Source organism: Amblyomma maculatum, chromosome 1 (assembly GCF_055883805.1).
Source record: "Amblyomma maculatum isolate TAMU_Amacu chromosome 1, ASM5588380v1, whole genome shotgun sequence".
NCBI classification, from domain to species: Eukaryota; Metazoa; Arthropoda; class Arachnida; order Ixodida; family Ixodidae; genus Amblyomma; species Amblyomma maculatum.
This window is the reverse complement of record NC_139344.1, coordinates 300488235-300508612: the sequence shown is the minus strand read 5'-3', so window position 1 is coordinate 300508612 and position 20378 is coordinate 300488235. Positions and strand designations below refer to the sequence as shown.

The 20378-nt window shown below is 45.0% G+C and overlaps 1 protein-coding gene and 1 long non-coding RNA gene across 4 annotated transcripts in view; both read left to right on the top strand.

The window, feature by feature from the left end:
• Hr96 (Nuclear hormone receptor HR96) overlaps nt 1–6459 on the top strand; it is a 32190-nt gene extending 25731 nt beyond the window's left edge. For 2 of the 3 annotated variants that reach the window (XM_084599697.1, XM_084593917.1), the window contains one exon: nt 3534–6459. In XM_084599697.1, the coding sequence (XP_084455823.1) occupies nt 3630–4649 (1020 nt within the window). In that variant the 5' untranslated portion in view covers nt 3534–3629 and the 3' untranslated portion in view covers nt 4650–6459. Of the gene's footprint in view, nt 1–3495 lie in introns of all 3 variants that reach the window. The other variant, XM_084604896.1, reaches the window with a different exon arrangement.
• Nucleotides 6460–10367: 3908 nt separating this feature from the next.
• LOC146206908 (uncharacterized) lies at nt 10368–19384 on the top strand. The gene is made up of 5 exons (XR_014703758.1): nt 10368–10462; nt 12804–12911; nt 14035–14414; nt 14622–18195; nt 19267–19384. It is a non-coding gene; the product is annotated as an uncharacterized LOC146206908 (long non-coding RNA).
• Nucleotides 19385–20378: the final 994 nt, after the last annotated feature.

Below are 20378 nucleotides of genomic sequence, written 5' to 3'. Positions count from 1 at the left end.
CCAATTTGCACTAAAATAATGTCCAACTATGATTGACTGTGCTCAACAGGATTATGACCTCTGGCCATGGCCATTTGCCAATTTTGGTCCGAGCCCTTGCCAAAAACGCCCGCAGTTTTGCACTTTCTGTTGTAGAGGTCGTTGTCCCACTCGCTACTCCGGTGGCTTGGCAACAATCAGCGTCCCATTTACTATGACCGGGCACAAAAAATTTCTGCTTGGCTCTAACAATCGTATGAATGCTTTAACGCTAAAAGTAGCAAGACAGAATGTAAACCATAGGCCTAAGCAGCGTCACCTGAGTGCATAACACTGTAAGCCAAGTTTCTTAACTGAACTTTTTCACTTTCGATATTTTTGTCAGTCGCTAAAACTACAGTAGCCTATTGCCCTGTGATAGTGGTTATTCGGCACTGACATCGATATCCTGATTCTTTATAAGCCTCAGATTTTGCAGAGACATCTCAGAATATCCCTATTTCTCAATGCTTGTTGTTCTGTCACCGTCTCAGGACACACAAATTTTTCTTACACATGGCACATCAGTTTGTGATATAATGCATATTTAGCTTGTCATGTGCCCTGTGCAGCAGCAACGCAGATCGTTCATAAGCATTTTGCAGCTGTGAACACTCAAGGGTGCATTGAATGAGATAGCTATGACAGCGATTGAAATGGAAGGCGATAAAATAAATAAATATTGATTCTCCTTTTTAGTGCAAAAGCAACCATCCAGCCATGCTTCTTAATGTCGTCATGTGTGACCGGAACGGCGCTCGGCCGTCGGTGCAAAGTACATATCTGTCCAAAGTCCCACATTCGACCAGGCCGATGATCTCGAAGAGCAGATTTTGTATGTGACTTCTTTCAGTCATGAGCTGCAATTTTAATATATTAGTGCTGGCTGGGCGCGCCAAATTCACAGTCCCAGGCCTCGACAATGAGAATGAGAGTCTCGGCAGAACACCCCCTTTGCTTGAGACAATGCATGAATGGAATTTCTCGTTCAGACTTCGGGTCCTCTTTCTCATCATGCTTACAACCTTCGCTGTGCCGATTATACTAGACGGGTGCATTCGCCTCAAGCCTCGATCCTTGCCGTGAGAACCTAGGCATCGACCGGCTGTCACAGAGGTGTGTTTATCAGGCGGACTGTGAAAGACAGAGGCATCGTATTCTTAAACTGAGGTGTTGTTTACACTGCCGCGTTCTGCTGATATAGGAGCTGGCCGTGGAGCTGTCGCTCCATCGTCACCTTTTGACTGAATCATCCGGCCGCGTGGAAGGGCGCTGAACTTTCGATCTGTGCAGTGAATGCATCCATTTTCAATTCTCTCAACAAGCTTGTCAAACTAGACACCTGCCATTCTCCATGCTTGCAGGCCAGCATATGTGCGGTCTTTAGGCCCACATGCTAAATATGTAAGCACGTGTGATGCAACCTCCCAGCGTCCTGCCAGAAGGTCTAGTCTCGCAGGGGAGTTTATAAAAACGAGGCCACGATGACCCTGACAGACATCGCCCAGATCAACCTTATTAGGAATGTGAGAATACGCCAATCTGGGGCTTTAATTTGCACATATTTAGGCGATTCCTCTGCCCAAGGGTCACACAAGCAAGGGGCTTGTTCTTATATAGCTGACTTGGGCGATGCTCATCAGGGTTGTTGTGGCAGGACTTTTGAAGCTAATATTTGTTTTGCTCTTTCAGTTTCCTTGTTTCCATTTCTTTCGCTTTGGTGGTGCGGTTACTTTGATTATTAGAATGTGGGTGATGCTTTTATTGCTGCACCGGTCATGTGGTGCTTCTTCTCTTTTCATGTGCATTACTTTGTCTTTGTGGGCTGCAAGCGCATCCATCAATTATCAGGCATTTTTTATCTATTGTAATCTAAAAATATCACCAGCCTTTGCTGGGTAACATACGAGACAGCTGGCAAATTGGTAACTTGTAGTTTATATGCCTCTATGCATATGCCTCCTTGGGAATGAAGGGCTTTTATCACCCATATCTGCAAATAGCTGAACAAAAGGTCTTGCCTATGTACAACCTGTTCATCGTCAGACACGCCCATTTGCTAGTAGACATTGCTGCTACATATCAACACCATGCTAGCTACGGGACATGCAGGAAAGTGTCGAGTGCAGCCACACCTGCCTGCAATGTGGCAAGAGCCTATTTTTATTCCTGCTTGTTTCTAGCCCAGCAGAGAATGAAAGGAAAGGAGCTGCTGCACCACGTTCACAGAAAAAAAAAAAAAGAAAGAAAGAAAGAAAAGAACAAAGAAACTATGCCGTGCAAGGGAGCATGCTGGCACCGCTTTGCATCGGGTGCCTTGCTTGTATTCAAGGCACCTTAGCTGTACGGGCTTTAAGGCTTTTATTTCTTTCACCACCTTTTTCTTCTCCCATGGCTTGGATAAGTTTGCCGCTTCTGATCAACGAAAATTTCATTGGACTAAAGCCGACAACAGCACAAAAGGACACGTCACTGCTTCACACCCTTCTTTCTATGGGCTTTGGCAGATGTGGGGAGCCATCACACGGCATTCAGGGCTTTTTGCGGACGCACAACTATCATAACCGACAATCGCGGTAGCTACAAATTTTAAGGAAAGCATGTTGGCAGCAAATACTAGGTCTATTCTTGCCCCGACATAGAAATGGGTTTCGGTTCAATCCACTGCTACAGCTTCACTATTCAGTGTGCTCAGGTTTCCCACCTTTTTTATCCTGGATCCCATGAAGAATGTAATAGAGGGGTTCTACTTTAATGCCATTGTTTTTAATAAGAAATAGCATTCTTCTTAAAGAATTTTAACATTAGTAAGGTGACTAGATTTCTAGACCAAACTTGAGAATAACAGGCAGTCCTCTCCTCCCTCCCGATTGCCAACAAATGTTCACCTAATGGAGGACTGCAGACACCAAATTTATTTTCTGGTTTCTTCTTTCAAATGGTGTATTATACATTAGAATACACGGGTCATTACGTGGCATTCGGCAGGACCGCTAAATAATTTCTTCCTTGCTGCTGTGTATGTTTCATTATCTGAACAATGGCTGTGACCTGTAGTTGATGTTTAGATCATGTGAGGCATGAAAAACTGCAATATGATTGATGATAATCTTAATTCACTGCACACCATAAGTCGAGCTGCTTCAAACAAACACCATATCAGCAGGTATATTGCCATTTTTCTTATGTCTTGCATGACCTAAACATTAATTTGATGTCACAGCCATATTTTGGTTCATGAAAGTGAAGCCGAAACAGCATTACAAAAAAATGTCAAATTATTTAGCGGTCATAGGCGAGCACTGCGAGGTGATTATGGATTCGGATGTCTAATCGATCATTTCAAAGAAGAAAAGATGTAAACCGAAATTTGGTGTCTATACTCCTTTGAGAATTTTAACCGTGAAGTGGTTCCTTAACATGATTTGAGCATGTTCTGTGTTACATGATAAAATGTGCACTGCATCCCTAAAAAAGGGCTAATATTTCACATTGGTGCTACTTTTTTGGCCCAGGAATTTCGCTGCCTCTTCAAGGATGACTGTGAGGTGAACACACGCACACGACGCTTCTGCCAACGCTGTCGTTTGCAGAAATGTTTTTCTATTGGCATGAAAAAGGAGTGTATTTTGAGTGAAGCTGAGAAGCGGGAGAAGCGTGCCAAAATAGAAGAAAACCGGCTTAAGCGAGCCCCTCGACCAAGGATCTCGGAAGGGGATGATGATGAGGTTTCAGCCAAGGTGACACGGTATGCACAGGACATGAGCTCTCCCAACCCCAGCGAGCAGACTGCGGCGGGGCCATCAGGCAGCAAGGCAGATTCGTGTTCCTCAGACCTGGAGTCGAGTAGCTCGGACTCGTCACAGCTGCCATGGCGACAGTGTGGCTCATCGCAGGCTGTCCATGACCGAGCCATCCGTAGCCAGTTTTACAGAGTACCAGGCACGTCGGAGGTGTTGACAGATGCCGAGATGCACCGCATTCAGGAGCTGGCCACAGCCAATCAGGTGCTCAAGGTGCCTTTGGCCTGTGACCCTGAGCCCAGCCTGGTGGACGTGATCAACATGACTGACCATGCCATCCGGCGCCTCATAAAGATGTCCAAGCGCATAGCAGCCTTCAAGAGCCTCTGCCAGGAGGATCAGGTGGCCCTGCTCAAGGGTGGCAGCACGGAGCTCATGTTGCTGCGCTCGGTGATGTCGTATGATGCGGAACGCGACTGCTGGAAAGGGCCGGACCCACGGCTCATGTCCATTCGTGTGGACATTCTCAAGGAAGCACGAGGCAACGTGTACGAGGAGCACAAGCGCTTCATCAATGCCTTCCGACCAGAGTGGCGGCTCGATGAGAACATCATGCTGCTTCTCAGTGCCATCACCCTGTTCACGCCTGAGCGGCCAAACCTCGTGCACCGGGACGTGGTGATGTTTGAACAGGACACATACTTGTACTTGCTGAGGCGATATTTGGATACGCGCTACTCCGGCTGTGAGAGCCGCTCTGTCTTCCTGCAGCTCATCCGCAACCTTGAGGATATGCGCACCCTCAATGAGAACCAAGTGAGCATCCTGGTGGACCTGAACCCACACGAAGTGGAACCATTGCTCATTGAAATTTTTGACCTCAAGTAGCTCGTTTTCCCTCTAGCGTTGTCTGGCTGTTTATGGGGTTATTCACTTGGCTCATCAAATCTGCATCTTGGGATGAATATTGTTTAATTATTTTCACGCCAGTTCAGATGCAATACACAGGCCTTCATTACTTCTAGCTTGTTTCTGCGAGTGCAAAAACAAGTAGTGGCCCAAGTTTCTCATTGTGCTTCTGGTCCTTATCTGCACATCCATGATCAAAGCCATGTCACAGCATGCTAAAATAGGATTGTTGACAGAAATTGAACAATTTTGTCCTTAAATGGTGATGCGCAGTAGCTACAGCCGGCAAAAGAGAAGATAGCTTGTTATTGTATTTGGTATTTTTAGAAATGCATAATAATGGATTCATTTAGAAGGGATGCTACTGCAGGTGAGAGTTGCACTCACTGCCTGTGCCTTGCTCATAATATAAACGAAGCACGAAATTGCATGTTGTCTACTGATGGTGTGTTGTAAATGGGTTGTTACAATTTTACTGCACTGTCATTGGATTTATCTGGGTGAGATTATGTTTGAATTGTGTAGTTTATGGTGTATGTTAAGAAGATTCTGCAGGTTGAAATATGAAACTAATCTGGAATGCATTCAGCAGAAATGAAAGACATCATTGTGCATAGGTGCTTATTTAAACCTTTCTGGTCATACAAATGCGGAATACTCAGCTGTGGGCCTCTGGTGTGAGCGTGCCACCACCACCACTCTGTTGCATACAGCTTCGCCTATAGTAAAGTTGGCCATTTTCTGTATGTTCCACCGCGCACATGTAATGGGAAAGTAGAGTGAAGCAAGTTATGTAAAGCGTAAATAAGTGCACAATTTTAAACATGTTGAAGGTTTGAACATCAATGATTGTGTTGATGACGTAAATTTTAGAAATGTGGGGCCTAGAGCTTCGCTAGTTTTCTCCACTTCTGCCAGCTTGCAGTTTAGCAGATTGTGAAGCAATAGAACACTTGCAAAGATGGGAAGCTGTCTGTTTGTTATAAGGTATCACTGCAAATGGAGAAGACACAATGAACAAATGAAGGTGCACACTTCATTGTGTTTTTTGCGCTACTACACCTACCTTGCACATCGATTCAGCATTTGCTTGTCTTACCATGGAATATATAAGATTTTATACTCATGGTAGTATTGTCGTGGTTGTTGTAGAGACAAGAAAGGGCCTTCTTTCACTTAACACTCGCGGCTGCATCACCTTGCTCAACAGTAGCCATTAGCAGATGTGGTTAAAGCTTTTTGCAGCTGCTCACCTCGGAGGCTGTGCCATGTACGAAACACCAGTGCACGAGGGCCATAAAGATAGCGGTACTGAAGCAGTGCCTCTTGGAAATGCGCAGTTTCATTGCAGTATTTTAGTTATGGCCTTGTACTTGATGTACTAAGTAGGGCATCACGTGTGAGACATGTTTTTATTGCAAGTACTTGTTTTGTTATGGTTGTAACATGCTGTGAGGCAGCTAATCATGCTGCATTTTTTTAATGCATTAGAACAAAAGTCTCACTGGAGAGCATTGATTATTGTTGATCATCTGCAATATAAGTTAAAGGTCACTAATCTGGTGTGTAGAGCTTTTGTTTGTAGTAGACATAACAGTTTTTATGAATTATGAATTTCATCAAAAAGCTTCTTTAAAAAATTTCTTTTTGCACCGTTGCAAGGGCCTCCTTCCTTAAGGTGCACACATTCTGTTCAAGTATATATTAATGTGTGCCTTTTTTTTTTTGTGTGTGTTTTGTAAAGCTAATGGCCAAACACTTGCTTAGTGTTGTGGAGAGCAATCTGCAATTGGATGTTGTATTCACTTGGTTGTTACCATCAGTGTCAAATGAAACATGAGCAGAATAACTGTAGCACAGACACAAAAGCATACAATATTTAGATTCTGCAGAAATACATTTTGGGGGGCAATGTTCATTAAATCTGCCTTGCAGTGGTGTTCATTTCCATCAAAGTGAAAATCAAGCGCTCAGATACAAGTGAAGTCTGCAGTAACTACCACACACAATCGACAGGAGCTAGACCACTGTTAAGGCCTAAATAAAAAGCTAACAATCAGACCAAATTTAAAGATCAAGAATTTCAATGCTTCTGGCTTGTTTGGCATAGTGAAATATTACAAACTGAATTTGTTAACTGTTCGGCAGATTAATACACATGCCGTGTATTACTGCCTATAGTTGACAACTGCTGTTATTTGTGTGTGTGTGTGTGTGTGTGTGTGTGTGTGTGTGTGTGTGTGTGTGTGTGTGTGTGTGTGTGTGTGTGAGAGAGAGAGAGACTGGCCATAGGGTTTTCTTGGCAGGAAATACTGGAGTGGGTTGCCATTACCTTCTCCAGTGAATCACATTTTGTCAGAACTCTCTGCCGTGACCTGTCTATCTTGGGTGGCCCTACACAGCAGAGCTCACGACTTCATTGAGTTTCGCAAGCCCCTCCGCCACGACAAGGCAGTGATCCATGAAGGCTGACCGCCGAAGAATTGACGCGTTTGAATTGTGGTGCTGGCGAAGACTCTTGAGAGTTCCTTGGACTGCCAGAAGATCAAATCAGTCAATATTGTCGACCATAAACCCTGACTGCTCATTGGAGGGTCAAATTCTAAAGTTAAAGCTCAGCTACTTTGGTCATCTGATGAGAAGAGAGGAGTCTTTGGAGAAAGATTTGATGTTGGGAAAGGTTGAGGGTCGCCGGAGAAGGGGTAGGCAGCGAACGCGATGGTTAGATGGCATCCTCGAGGCACTGCAGATGAAGTTATGTGATGTTAGGAAGATAGTGAGAGACTGGAAAGCGTGGCGTGACATGGTCCATAGGGTCACGAAGAGTCGGACACGACTGAACTGAATGTGTGTGCATGCGTGCGTGCGTGCGTGTGTGTGTGTGTGTGTGTAAAATGTATCCTACAGTAGTATTCATTCTCCGTCAGCTAAAATCTCATTTCTGGCTGTACATGCCGCCTCTGCTTTTTTTTATTATCTCAACCACAGCGACTTGCCCATAGCAGTTGTGTTCATTTGAGCAGGCTAGTAAATCTGCACTGCACACTTGTTTGTAAGCCACATGCTGCGCCACCTTGCAAATGTGCATGCATAGCAGATGTCATCAAAGTTTTGTCATCCACTGAAAGGTTAGGATTTGGCTGGACAAGCATAGAGAATCCCACTCCTCTTTGGCCTTCTTGTCAAACTAGGTGCAGGTTATCTCTCTCAGATGGGTAAGTATAGTATTAGTACTCTAGGCTTTTACCTTTAGTGTACGTCACATAGGCCTAGATGTACCTGCAGATGTGGGTGTGCGTTGGCTGGCTGTTCACTTTTTACCACAACTGCCGTTGATCGTTCAGCAACATTGGGTACTGCAGTCATCTCAACTTGTATTACAAGAGCTGCCCTTAGCGATATTGAGTATCCTGCATTAGAAGACTGCCGCTGTATATATCTGTCACAAACTGCTCTGGCCAACGGCTGCCAGGCGCAAGCCATGGATGCGGAGGGGCCGCTGACTTCAGAACCAGCATGAGTCTGCCCGTGTAGGGGTTCAGGTGTGTCTGTGCGTTGGTGAATTAGAAGGAATTCAAGGAGTGCGGAGAATACATAAAATATTTAATTATTAGCAGGGAGAACACAAGGTAAGACTTAAAAGGAACAAGAGTACAAAGCATAGTCAAGCACAAAATTCAACAAGGAGGTGTAAACACAAACGCAATCATAATTAAGAAATCAGGCAAATAAATAAAGCGTATAATCTATGATGGGCAGCAAGATAGACAAGGAAAAGTTATACAAACAGTTAGACACTGTGAAAGATGGGCGTCGACGGGGCGCTGGCTCGAAGGCGTCCGACTAGATGCGAGGAGGGCCATGCACCTGGCACCTATTCGCGAATCCATGCGGCACCTGGCTCCATTAGCAGACTCCCCTCGCTTGCGCTATGGAAACACTAGCACAGCGCTCGTAGCACCGCGAAAAAAAAAAAAAAAGAAAAAGAAAAAATCGGAAAACCGATTCAGCAGCGTTCCGCAGCGCGTGTCAGAACAGTGGCACATAGTTTCATGTATTTCCTTCGTGCTCTAGCGATCGGCGCCAGAGAATCGATGCATTCTCTTGTTTAGACGTGCTCTTTATTTATATATACACCACGAAGCGGTTCTCTTCATGCTTCATTCAGCTTTGCCTAGCCGGCACATCTAATACTTCTGACTTGAATGAATCTTTCTTAGCAGCTCTTCATTTTTGCAGATCTGCACTGTTCACAGTTCACACGTCATGTGCACATTTACCAAGGTCAATTCAAATGGTCGCGTAACTTGGAAGAAAACGCGTGCAGCTGCCTATTGCTAGCGGCATCAACTCGAGGGTTGCAGGAGCTGCTTAAGATCTGTGGAGAAGAGGGCGAAAAGCTGGGACTGCAATTTAGCAGTGAAAAATCAGGAATAATGGTATTTAATGATGAAAGGGGGGACGTGCTGGAAATACAAGGCACCAAGGTTGAACATGTGGAGAGCTATAAATACCTGGGCATATGGATCAACGAAGGAAAAAATTACCTAGAAAAGCATGAAGGAATTACGATAGACAAAGGGAAAAGGAGTTCGGATATTATGAAACACAGGGCCCTCTGGAATTATAACAGGTATGAGGTTGTTAGAGGGGTATGGAAGGGTGTTATGGTACCAGGACTCACTTTTGGAAATGCAGTCCTGTGCATGAAATCAGAAGTACAGTCAGGCCTTGAAATCAGACAGAGAAAGGTAGGTAGATTGGCATTGGGAGCACATGGCAACACACCTAATGAAGGAGTCCAGGGAGATATGGGCTGGGCATCATTTGAGGTTAGAGAGGCAATCAGCAAGCTAAAATATGATCAGAGACTAACCGAAATGGAGGAATCAAGGTGGGCACGAAAAATGTACAAGCACCTCTTCATGAAAAGCCTGAATACGAAATGGACTAACAGAACCCGAAAGCTCAGATTTAAGTACCTAGAGTTTGGAGATACACCGCAGCAAAACAGCAGCATTGAAAAGCAGGTAAAGGAGGCAGAAAGGAAAATGTGGGAGGATAGAATGCAAGGAAAATCAGCATTGGGTATGTATAGAACTCGAAAACAGGATATAAAGAAAGAAAGTTTATTCGACAACTCACGAGGGAGCTCATTGCTGTTTGAGGCTAGAACAGGGGCCCTCAGAACAAAAACGTACAGGAAAAAATTTCAGGAAGTAGATATATTATGCGCGGCGTGCGGAACTGAGGAGGAAACAACGGAACATGTTGTTCTAAGGTGCCAAAAACTTCGTCCTGCCCTTCCCGCGGAAAAAGCGGCAGATCTGGAGAGAGCACTGGGATTTGCTGGGGAAGATGGACGAATGGATGAGGAACGCGTTCTGATAACAAAAGAGAGGTTAGAGGATTGGTGGAAAAAGTCAAGATAATAAAAAGAGGAAAAAAAGGAAGGGGGCAGATACGGGCGAATTAGAAGCTAAAAATGGGGAAGATATAAATATATTTCTTTTAATTTTTTGGCTAGGCGGCGAAAGCTGCCGCCCGATTCAAAGGGCAGAGCCACTATCATCCATCCATCATCCATCCATCCGAGCCGTCTGCTGCGAACCGGTTGCAGCAGCAAAATGCTTGCTGCAACCCATGACGTCTTATCCGGTTTAAAAAAAAACGTCACATCCGGCTATTGTTTTGTGGGTTTTTAGCAAAATGGCTGGTCGTCGTCCTTCATGGTGGGAGGGGAGGCGTGAGAGCTGTGTCGCCGTGTCAGCCGTATGCTCTCGTGTTGTACGGTACGTAAGCAATTTTTTCTATTCTTAAGATACTTCAGTATGCATGTATTGAGTCATTGCCTACTGTCTGGAGACTTACTCTTTCTCCCAGGCACTGCGCGAGAGGAGAGCCTTGTTCTGGCGCGCTGTTATCGAGGGTAGCCTACCATGGACGATGCATGGACGGTGGGTGAATGCGCGGGTTGCGGCGGCCTACAGCTACTGCTGCTGCGCCGTTTTGCCAAAGTATTGTGGTGACTGTTTCGCTCGATGTGGTATACTACGCAGGCAGTTCTCTGCAGTGCAAACGATCGCGCTTACTCTATGAGAGCTGCATGAAAATACTGCTTTCAACCCTTGGAAGACGACCATTCGGACTGCTGCCCCTATGCTCCCGGTACGTGCCAAATGCCAAAACTGATGCGCGCCAAAACGCTTGAGGAAAGCGATGAATACATTCAAGCGACTGCTCTGTGCAGTCACAAAACTTACGCATTCGGTATCGCGCAGTGCAAGAGCCTGTCACTGTAAATTCTGTGAAAACCATGTACTGCGAATGAAGGCAAAAACAGGCTAGTTCGACTCCAAAATAGAAACGACTGCCGTCAGTCGTCAGAAGCCGCTTCTCGCTTTCCTCCAGCGTTTTAGTGCAATGTATGTTACGTTGTCTATGCTTGGGCACCGGGAGCATAGCTGGAAAGCGTTCCGCGAGAGAAATAAATAAATAAAAAAATGTCTTGTCCGTGAAGGATCCGAATTGTGAAAAGGACTCTCGACCTTGTCGCGAATTGCTGCTCGCGGACTGAAGCGAAGCAGCAGAAATCACTGACGTAGGGCCACGTCACAGCGAATCGTGAGAGCGATTCGCTATTCGGTCCGTCGTGTGAATCCACCTTAAAGGTGGATTCACACGGCGGACCAAATCGCGAATCGCTCTCACGATTCGCTGTGACGTGGCCCTACGTCAGTGATTTCCGCTGCTTCGCTTCAGTCCGCGAGCAGCAATTCGCGACAAGGTCGAGAGTCCTTTTCACAATTCGGATCCTTCACGGACAAGACATTTTTTTACTTATTTATTTCTCTCGCGGAACGCTTTTCAGCTATGCTCCCGGTGCCCAAGCATAGACAACATAACATACATTGCACTAAAACTCTGTAGGAAAGCGAGAAGCGGCTTCTGACGACTGACGGCAGTCGTTCCTATTTTGGAGTCGAACTAGCCTGTTTTTGCCTTCATTCGCAGTACATGGTTTTCACAGAATTTACAGTGACAGGCTCTTGCACTGCGCGATACCGAATGCGTGAGTTTTGTGACTGCACAGAGCAGTCGCTTGAATGTATTCATCGCTTTCCTCAAGCGTTTTGGCATTTGGCACGTACCGGGAGCATAGGGGCAGTCCGAATGGTCGTCTTCCAAGGGTTGAAAGCAGTATTTTCATGCAGCTCTCATAGAGTAAGCGCGATCGTTTGCACTGCAGAGAACTGCCTGCGTAGTATACCACATCGAGCGAAACAGTCACCACAATACTTTGGCAAAACGGCGCAGCAGCAGTAGCTGTAGGCCGCCGCAACCCGTGCATTCACCCACCGTCCATGCATCGTCCATGGTAGGCTACCCTCGATAACAGCGCGCCAGAACAAGGCTCTCCTCTCGCGCAGTGCCTGGGAGAAAGAGTAAGTCCGCTCTGTCGTCTGCTATTCTCTCCCACCGTGTGAATGCTCGCCGCGGACGGACGGACCTCGGATCAGAGGTCACGTGACCGATCGCTTCGCTATTCGGTCCGTCGTGTGAATCCACCTTAAGGAACATGCGGTTAAATACCGTTTATTAGGCCAACCGCACGAAAATCTCAGTCATGTAAAGCACGCCTGACTACCAGTCTTGCGTGCGCTTGAAAAGGGCGGGAAACTTGGGTAAGCTTTCCGCAGCTGTCTGGGTGAATAGTTAATGATTGTAACGTCTCTGAGCTGATAGAGGGACTTTAGGAGGTACTAGGACATGACAAAACAACGCGTAGAAGCAGGAAAGGCGAGGATCACGCAGGCCTGTGTGGGAAGCTTTTGTTTCGATGCACCACGACGTACTAACCATTTGTGCGACATACTATCATTTTGTGTGGCCCTCGTTGCTATGACGCGGTGTAATGATTTCATACCTCATTTTATGACTGCGCACGGTCAAATGCATACAGGGCCGCTTTCTGATTACGGTGAGGTAAGCGATTTCGCCTTGTGTTTAAAGTGCATCAACATGTACTTGTTTTAAATTCAATTTGTTTTGTGTGTGTACTTGTTTTAAATTCAATTTGTTTTGTGTGTGTGAAGATCGCTTATAAGCTGACGTCTAATATTTGGTACGCAGGGACCTTCCTGGTATGTGTTTTGGAGTCTAGCATGTGCTTGCTGGTTGCTGAGGCTGAACAAATGGGACTATGAAAGGCGGAGGCAGCATATGCTCAAACGCCACAAGGTGAGCCCTGTACTTAATTTCAAAACAATTGCTGTGCCACCGCGACTGGTCATTTGTTTTACATGGGGAACATGCTTGGGCACAGGTCCCCAGTTTGCATAGAGTGCATGAATAAATCAAACAAGCAAGCATTCCTGCAGCTGCAGTGTCCAGCTTGTAGTTTGCAGCCTTTCTTTCTCAGTTGCAATTAATGCATTGCAAACAGTGTGCAATGTAACAGTTGATTCAGACTAAGAAAACCAGACTAGCTCCAAAAACAAACAAATGTTTGCGCAAGATGGAAGATCAAACCACGCTATATTGTCTTCTCAATTCGCTGTGAAAAACTGGCAAAGCTGCCTTCTTTAACGAATGATATTCCTGCACAGGTTGGTTGTGTTGCTTTTTTTTTGTGTGTGTGTGTGGCAAAGTTCCTGCAAGAACTTTAGAGCTTTGAAAACCACTGTGAAAGATAAAATGAGGTCTGCAAGATTGGCATCATGGCTTGCAAGGCAAGCAGCACAGAATATACACCCTGCCAATTCTTTAACAGTATCGCTCGAGCATTGACTGTCCGAGCAGAAACAAAGTGGAAATCAGGAGAGGTAACAAGCAGGGAGATGTAATCATGCTGCTTCAGCGAGTGTTGTCTGCTTGGCCGTTCTGCTCCGTTGGCAGCAACCCCTTGAATCGAGTTTCATATCGGAGTTCTGAGCGCGCTCTGCTATGTGCTTGTGGATTAAATCTGTGCAAGCTTGTAACGTTCCAAATTTAACACTTGTTCCTGGTTCTATTTGCAAATACTGTCTCGGGTGTTTTTTTTTTTTCTTTTTTTTTTCTTTTTTTCAAGCAATGAAAGTATCGATGGCAAGAGTTATGGGGAAAGTTGGATTTTTTATTGGAAATGTGTGTTCTTTGGAGATATTATTCGCATGATATGCAGATACTATTGCGGCTAAAAACTTGTAACATACATCAATTTAGAATACATTGTGCTGCCTTGCGACTTCTACTACTATACTAATATACGCCAAAGAAAGCAGAGCTTTCGCGCCTCATTAGAAACCCTGAATGTTGTTTCTTAGACTTTCGTGAGTGTAGGACTTAAATTTCAGTTTTTGAAATTGTTTTTTTTTTTTTTTAGCATCCCAGCAAGCACTCCTGGAACGCATATCAGATTTGGAACGCGCCCAAAAGGATGCTAACAGAAAACTACAAATTGCCAAAAGGAGATACCTGAAGTGCGAAGCGGAGAAGGAGCAGCTACAGAAGAAAATCAAGCACCTCTTCAATGATGATCAAATGTCCTCAATGGAGCGGTTGTCCAGTAATAGTTCACGGTGGGAAGCTGACACTCTGGTGAAGTCGCTGAGACTACGGCTTGCATGCGGGACGCGAGGCTACAATCTGCTCCGAGATTATGGTTACCCATTGCCTTCTGAGCGCACACTGCAAAGACACATCGAGCATGCGAAGTTTCGACCTGGAATTCTAACTGATATTTTGGAACCGTTAAAGATGAAGGTAATTGTGAATTTTTTGCTAACAGAGCTTTTTGTCGATTTTTCTACAGTACGATCTCATTTTCCTGAATTGCTCTCTAAGTATGGGTGTAGCTATTCCCGCCTTTTTACTGTCCCATCGTTTTCTCTGTCCATATTTTGTTCCATCTTAGCATTACTAGTGCGTATCAACCTTTAGCCGTTATTAATGTTGATTTGTATTCTGCAGGTCAATCTCATGAAGCCGGAGGAGCGCCATGCTGTTATTATGCTTGACGAAATGCAAATCGCGTCAGGTCTTGCGTATGATCATACGGTTCGTGAAGTCGTGGGTGCACCCACACTGCCGTTATCCGATGGATCGTTACCGGATGATTGCTTAGCTACACACGGTTTGGTATTCATGATAGGTGGTTTATCAACTAGATGGAAGCAAACAATAGGATATCATCTAACTGGGAACTCCATTCATGCTGCAAGCTTGAAACGTGAATTAGTTGATTTGATTGCCCAATGCGAGTCTATCGGACTCAGCATTCATGTCGTGGTGTCTGATATGGGCAGTTCGAATCAGGCACTTTGGAAACTTTTCGGAATTATTTCAGGAAAGCACAGCAGGGCGCGGACTAGCTGTCGTCATCCATGTGACGCGCAGAGAAAGCTTTGGTTCATGGCCGATGTACCTCACTTGTTAAAAAATCTTAGAAATCATTTGACTAAAGGGCACGTCATCTACCTTCCCGAAGAAGTTGTGCAAAAACATAACTTGCCAACTAATGTCGTGAATTTTGAGTTCATTAAAGCCCTTGTAAGGCACGATGAAACGGATGATATAAAACTTGCCCCGCACCTAAATGCTTCCTGTCTTGATCCAAGCCACTACGATAAAATGAAGGTAGGCCCAGCTTTTTCCATTTTCCATAATGACACAGCTTCAGGCTTGCGCTTGCTTCAAGACAGAGGAAAAGTTCCGAGAAACACTCTTACTACTGCATGGTTTATCGAAACCGTGTTCAGGTGGTTTCGCCTGATCACGTCACGGACAACAAATCTAGCTTTCAGCCACGCAGTTCAAGAGGAGTATGACTCCAGTGTAGCATTTTTGGAAATGATAATCGAGCTCTTCTCTAAAATTCTAATTGGACGTGAAAAAAATGCTGTCTGGAAGCCTGTACAATCGGGAATTATACTAGCGACAATAACAGCACTAGAAGTACAAGACGTCCTTCTCACAACGTACAACTTTCATTATGTGTTCCTGAGCAGGTTAGGCCAGGATCGGCTTGAAAACTTTTTCTCTACGCGCCAAAAACCCCATCCCGAGACTATATGAGTTTAAATGTAGCTTAAGGAATGCAACACTAGGTCAATTTTTGAAGCCTAGCAAATCAGGAAGCTACTCCGAGGAGGAAGGTTATTTACTATTACATTTACGCGACACAAGTGGAGCAAGAAGCGACACAGATGCTATTCAAGCGCCCGATGATATTCTTGACCTGAGCCCTGAAATAGAGCAGTCATTAACGTACCTAGCAGGCTACGTTGCTTCAAAACTTGTGAAGCGAGTACAGTGTGAGAATTGCTATAATTCTCTGATTGAACGAGACAGCTCTACGACGCTGATAGAGCTCAAAAACTTTTCAAAGCACCAGCAGTCTTTGACCACTCTATCGCAAGGGGTGATTGAAGTGATAAAAATAGCAGAGAACTACTTCCGCACTAATAAGGAAAAGCTAATCTGTAATTCTGTACATGAGTCGGAGGTGCAAAAAGCCATTACCCAAAGCGTAACTTCGCAGACATGCTTTCCTTCTTGCCATAACTTACTTGAAGACATCGTTAAAATATTCGGCAAATTGCGCATGGAAATTTTAGTGAAAAGTGAAGCGGCTAAAAGATCTTCTATTGAGAGTTCCAAATGTGCCAGTAAAAGCATTGGCATGCGCATTGCTGTTTCAAGCATTAAATGATGTGTAGACGCTTCATTGCTTGCGAAGCAAAGTACCTTTATGTGATACTTTTAAAACAAATATCTTTCATAAGCAGCAAGCCACTGCCTGGGATAAATTTTAAAATTTTACAGCCACTGTGTAGTTAATATCTAACGTGAGGATTTTGCTTTTCATGTCGAAATAAATTTTGTTCACAACAGAACAGACTTTTTTATTTCAATCCGCTTTCAATTTACTGTAACATAAAACTGAAGGGGCTCAATGGTAAAGTGCACCAAGAAAAAAACAACTTCAGAACGTCCACAAAGGGTGAAGGAGAGACAATAAACGTTAAAGAAAACTGCGTTCCATGCGTTGAACTTCCTTTTACTTGAGAGTTTCGGCTCCAAATAATGTGCTGGCCCTTGCACCACGTAGCATCGGCTTCATTACATGTCTGGAAATCGTAAGCAGTTCATGCTTGGTACCGTGTTGGTCATTTTTCAGCCGCACTAAAACCGATTCATTCATAGCGTGATATTGCTTTTGTACAATTGTGCTTGCTTTTTGTGTTGTGTTTTGAACTGTCAGTTTTGTAAGTTTTTTTAAGTCCATCACTTCTGCGCCGCACATCTCACTGCATGCACCTGCGTTCACATCAGGAAACTAAACACATCGTCTTGCACAGCACTTACAACTAATTTATTGTACGCCGCCATAAACACTAGCAAACCGTTAGATGTCTTGCACTGATAAGCTTAATACGCATTAACTTATGCCTGGAGCACTACTTAGTTGATTACACGCCGCAAAACATCACATCTCCTTTCAGAGACGGTTTTCGTAAATGACACCCGCAGAAGAATGTTTTCTTCTGGGAAATATTTAGAAATTAAGTGCCTTAAAAAAAGAAAAAAAAAATCCACAGAATTTTTTCTCAGCATTCTAATCGCTTGGGTAACCGTTTATGAGAATTACTTTCACTACCGAAGCTGTAAACGGTGCTTAAAAAGCACGCCAGCGTTCAAAGGCGCGGCTGGCCGGCGGGCGCTTGGGTGAAAAAGAGTGCCGTGTGCAGCGCGGGCGGCTGGCGGGCGAGGAGAAACGAGGAGGAATGCGCCGCGAAGGAGGAGAGTGTCACTACTTTCAAAACATCGCCGTACAGGGTGGTGACACCCTTTGGCATGCCCCGCGCCGCCGCATTCTCCGCGCTCGCCATCTTGGGGCAAGTCGCTTCGTGCAGTTGCTGCGGAGTGTCCGAAGCGGTTGTGCTGTGCGCTGGGAGATTGTACTGTGTTCAGTCACGGAAACTAGCATGCCAGGCTCTTGGGTTCCATTCTGTGCTGGCTCAGCAAGCACAGCAAGAAGCTAGATGATTTTGTTTTCCACGGGATAAGAGACGGAGAAATGTATGGGAGGCGAAAGTGAAGCGTGAAGACTGGACGGCGAATGGCAACGCGAAGATCTGCGAGGTAAGCCACAATACCTGTGCTGCTTTTATGCATCCATAAAATTTCTTTTGAGTGAATAGGTGCATTTCGATCGTGTAAAAAAAGGTCTAGCGCAGACACAGACCACTAGAAAGATGACACACACAAGCGCCTGCGTATGTGCGCGTGTCGTCTTTCTTGTGGTCTGTATCTGTTTATACGAAAGCGTTTTACGATATATTTTTGTACTTTTCTAATGCAGTTACCCACTTCTGTTTGGAATGACATTACCTCACGCCGCTACACCCATCTGCTTGTAAGCACGAGCTTTGTGCGGGTTTTGGCTTCCCAATCTAGCGTTTTGCGCAACCAATTTTGGTCTGCCTTCTTCAACGTTGAAGCAGGTTGAAGCATCGCATTGCCTGGCATCGGGATTAGCGCGGTATGTTTTTAAATTTTGAATTTTCAGCGTGCGTGAGGGCTTATAAGCTAAATATATGGACAATTGCGTCTGCTGTGTTGTAGTCACTCGGAAAAATTTAGTGTAACTTTCAGTGAGTGATACTCGACTTTAGTATCATTCGCGTAGTGTCACACAATAATATCTGTTGATGAGGATCTCCTCCCTTTCTGTGTTCATAGCCGCACCAAGAACATGCGGAGAAGGTCGAGCCTGGTATTTGGCAAAGGGATGCACCATTGCGCCCTTTTGATCGCTCCCCTTTACACTCGGTCTTGAAAGCTAGTGTCAACCGCTGAGGCTTCAGATTCACACGGATTACATTCTCTCTCCTTTTAGGGAAATAATACAAGGGAGAGCGACGAATGGTGTGTCACCTCGCGACAGAGTAGGAAGTGAAACGCAGTTTGTAGCAATTATTTTGGTCGCCAAAAAATAAAAAAATAACTTCTCGTCAGTGGGCCCGCTGGAATTTGGCAAGTGTGCCCGGCATATCGATAGTACAACATTTCGCGAAACAGAGATAACAGGTCCTCTGAAGCTGTTTTTTTTTAAATATACACAGAAGCAGTTTTTCGCGAGGTTTCTGAGCTTCGCAATAATATAAAAAAGTGGGTTCTCATGATAATTAGGTCGTTTTAAGTATAGGATTGGTAGCTCGACAAGTCGCAAAGAAACTGATCCCGTGAGCTGGAATGGTGTAGCGGCATCATCTTGTGAAAGCGGTCGTGAGGAAGCAAGGTGCTTGCGCAGTACAAAAGTACATCCCGAATGCAGCTTTACCTTCCCTGTATTATTAATTACGCATCGCGAGGCGATATGCACTCCCTGTTGTCCCTGCACTCGTCTGAGGTTAAGCCAAATTTAGGTGAAGCTAAATTTGACCGCCTGTCACCCGAATTGGTGCTGTCGCTTGCTTGGCATCCATAGAAAAATTGTGCGATCGCACATGTATATATCGCATTGCTTTCATAATGTTTTTATTATTTCATTCATTTACGTGCACACTACAAAAGACGCAAAATGACTGTTTCGTCGCCTATCTCATTTCAGCGCCAGTTCAAGGGCAAACACAGTGTATGGACAGCGGCTCCTCAAGTCAACGGTTGTCCCGACATCGTTTGATTGCGTGTAAAAATTTATCAGAATAAAATATCTGCCATTTGAAGAGTCTAGCAAACTCCGTTTAATGCCTTATCGAACAAACTGTTCCGATTCCAGTGCTTGATTGCGCGGAACACCCAACGTTGATAAACAGACTGTTAGAGCGGTTTGGGACGATGCGCTTGCACATTTACTTGAATTGGCTCTCAGCCAGAAAAATCGAATGATATGTACGGCAGCAAAACTGTAGCTGGCGCCAATCTTTATTAAAAGATGTGTCCTAGGCGTGCATCCAAAATCAGCTTCGAAGTCTTGATGGGGATTGTTTTGGAATAAAATGCCGTGTACATCAGCGTGCGACACGTGTCAAAGGTTGATTTACGCATCGTTTTTTGCTGTGTCTTTCTACGGTTCATGATGGGCCATTGCGATACAAATAATTTTCGGCATACGGCTGACTGAAATGTAGACATCGTTGTTGATCTATAGCAATAGACGCAACTGAATGTTATGCACCTCATAAACTCATTCAGGTCCGGCAGAGCAAAGTGCATTGCTTTATAAAACAGCCAGTCTTCAAAATAGCCGCATTTGAGCATCCGAGACGACGAACGAGTAAATGCTTACCATCTGCAATTTGATCATTTCCTCTTAGAACTACGCATGCTAGCAAGCAGTAGTTGCTTTCACATTTTTTTTTGAGCAAGAAAACGCTCAGGATTGCGAGTATGTGTGTGTAAAAACGTTAACCAGCTCAACCTGCTAGCGCAAGAGCGTGCTGAACAAGAAATCGGGCCGACGCTCCATAGCCCGCTGTGTCTACGCTTGCCCCAACATGGTGCCGTCGACGGCGGTGTCTCCACCCTGTACGGCGGCGCGTTACATCGAGGCACCCTATAGTAAACGTAACTGCAGCGCCACCAGCGGCGGTCAGTGGCGTCCGGCGTGCAAGAGGCGCCCATTTTCCTTCCGTTCGCGCCACTGGTACCACTAGAAAGTATTCTAGTTCACTATAGTTACTATGATGAGGGCCCCTGCAAACTGTGAAGCAAATTACTAAA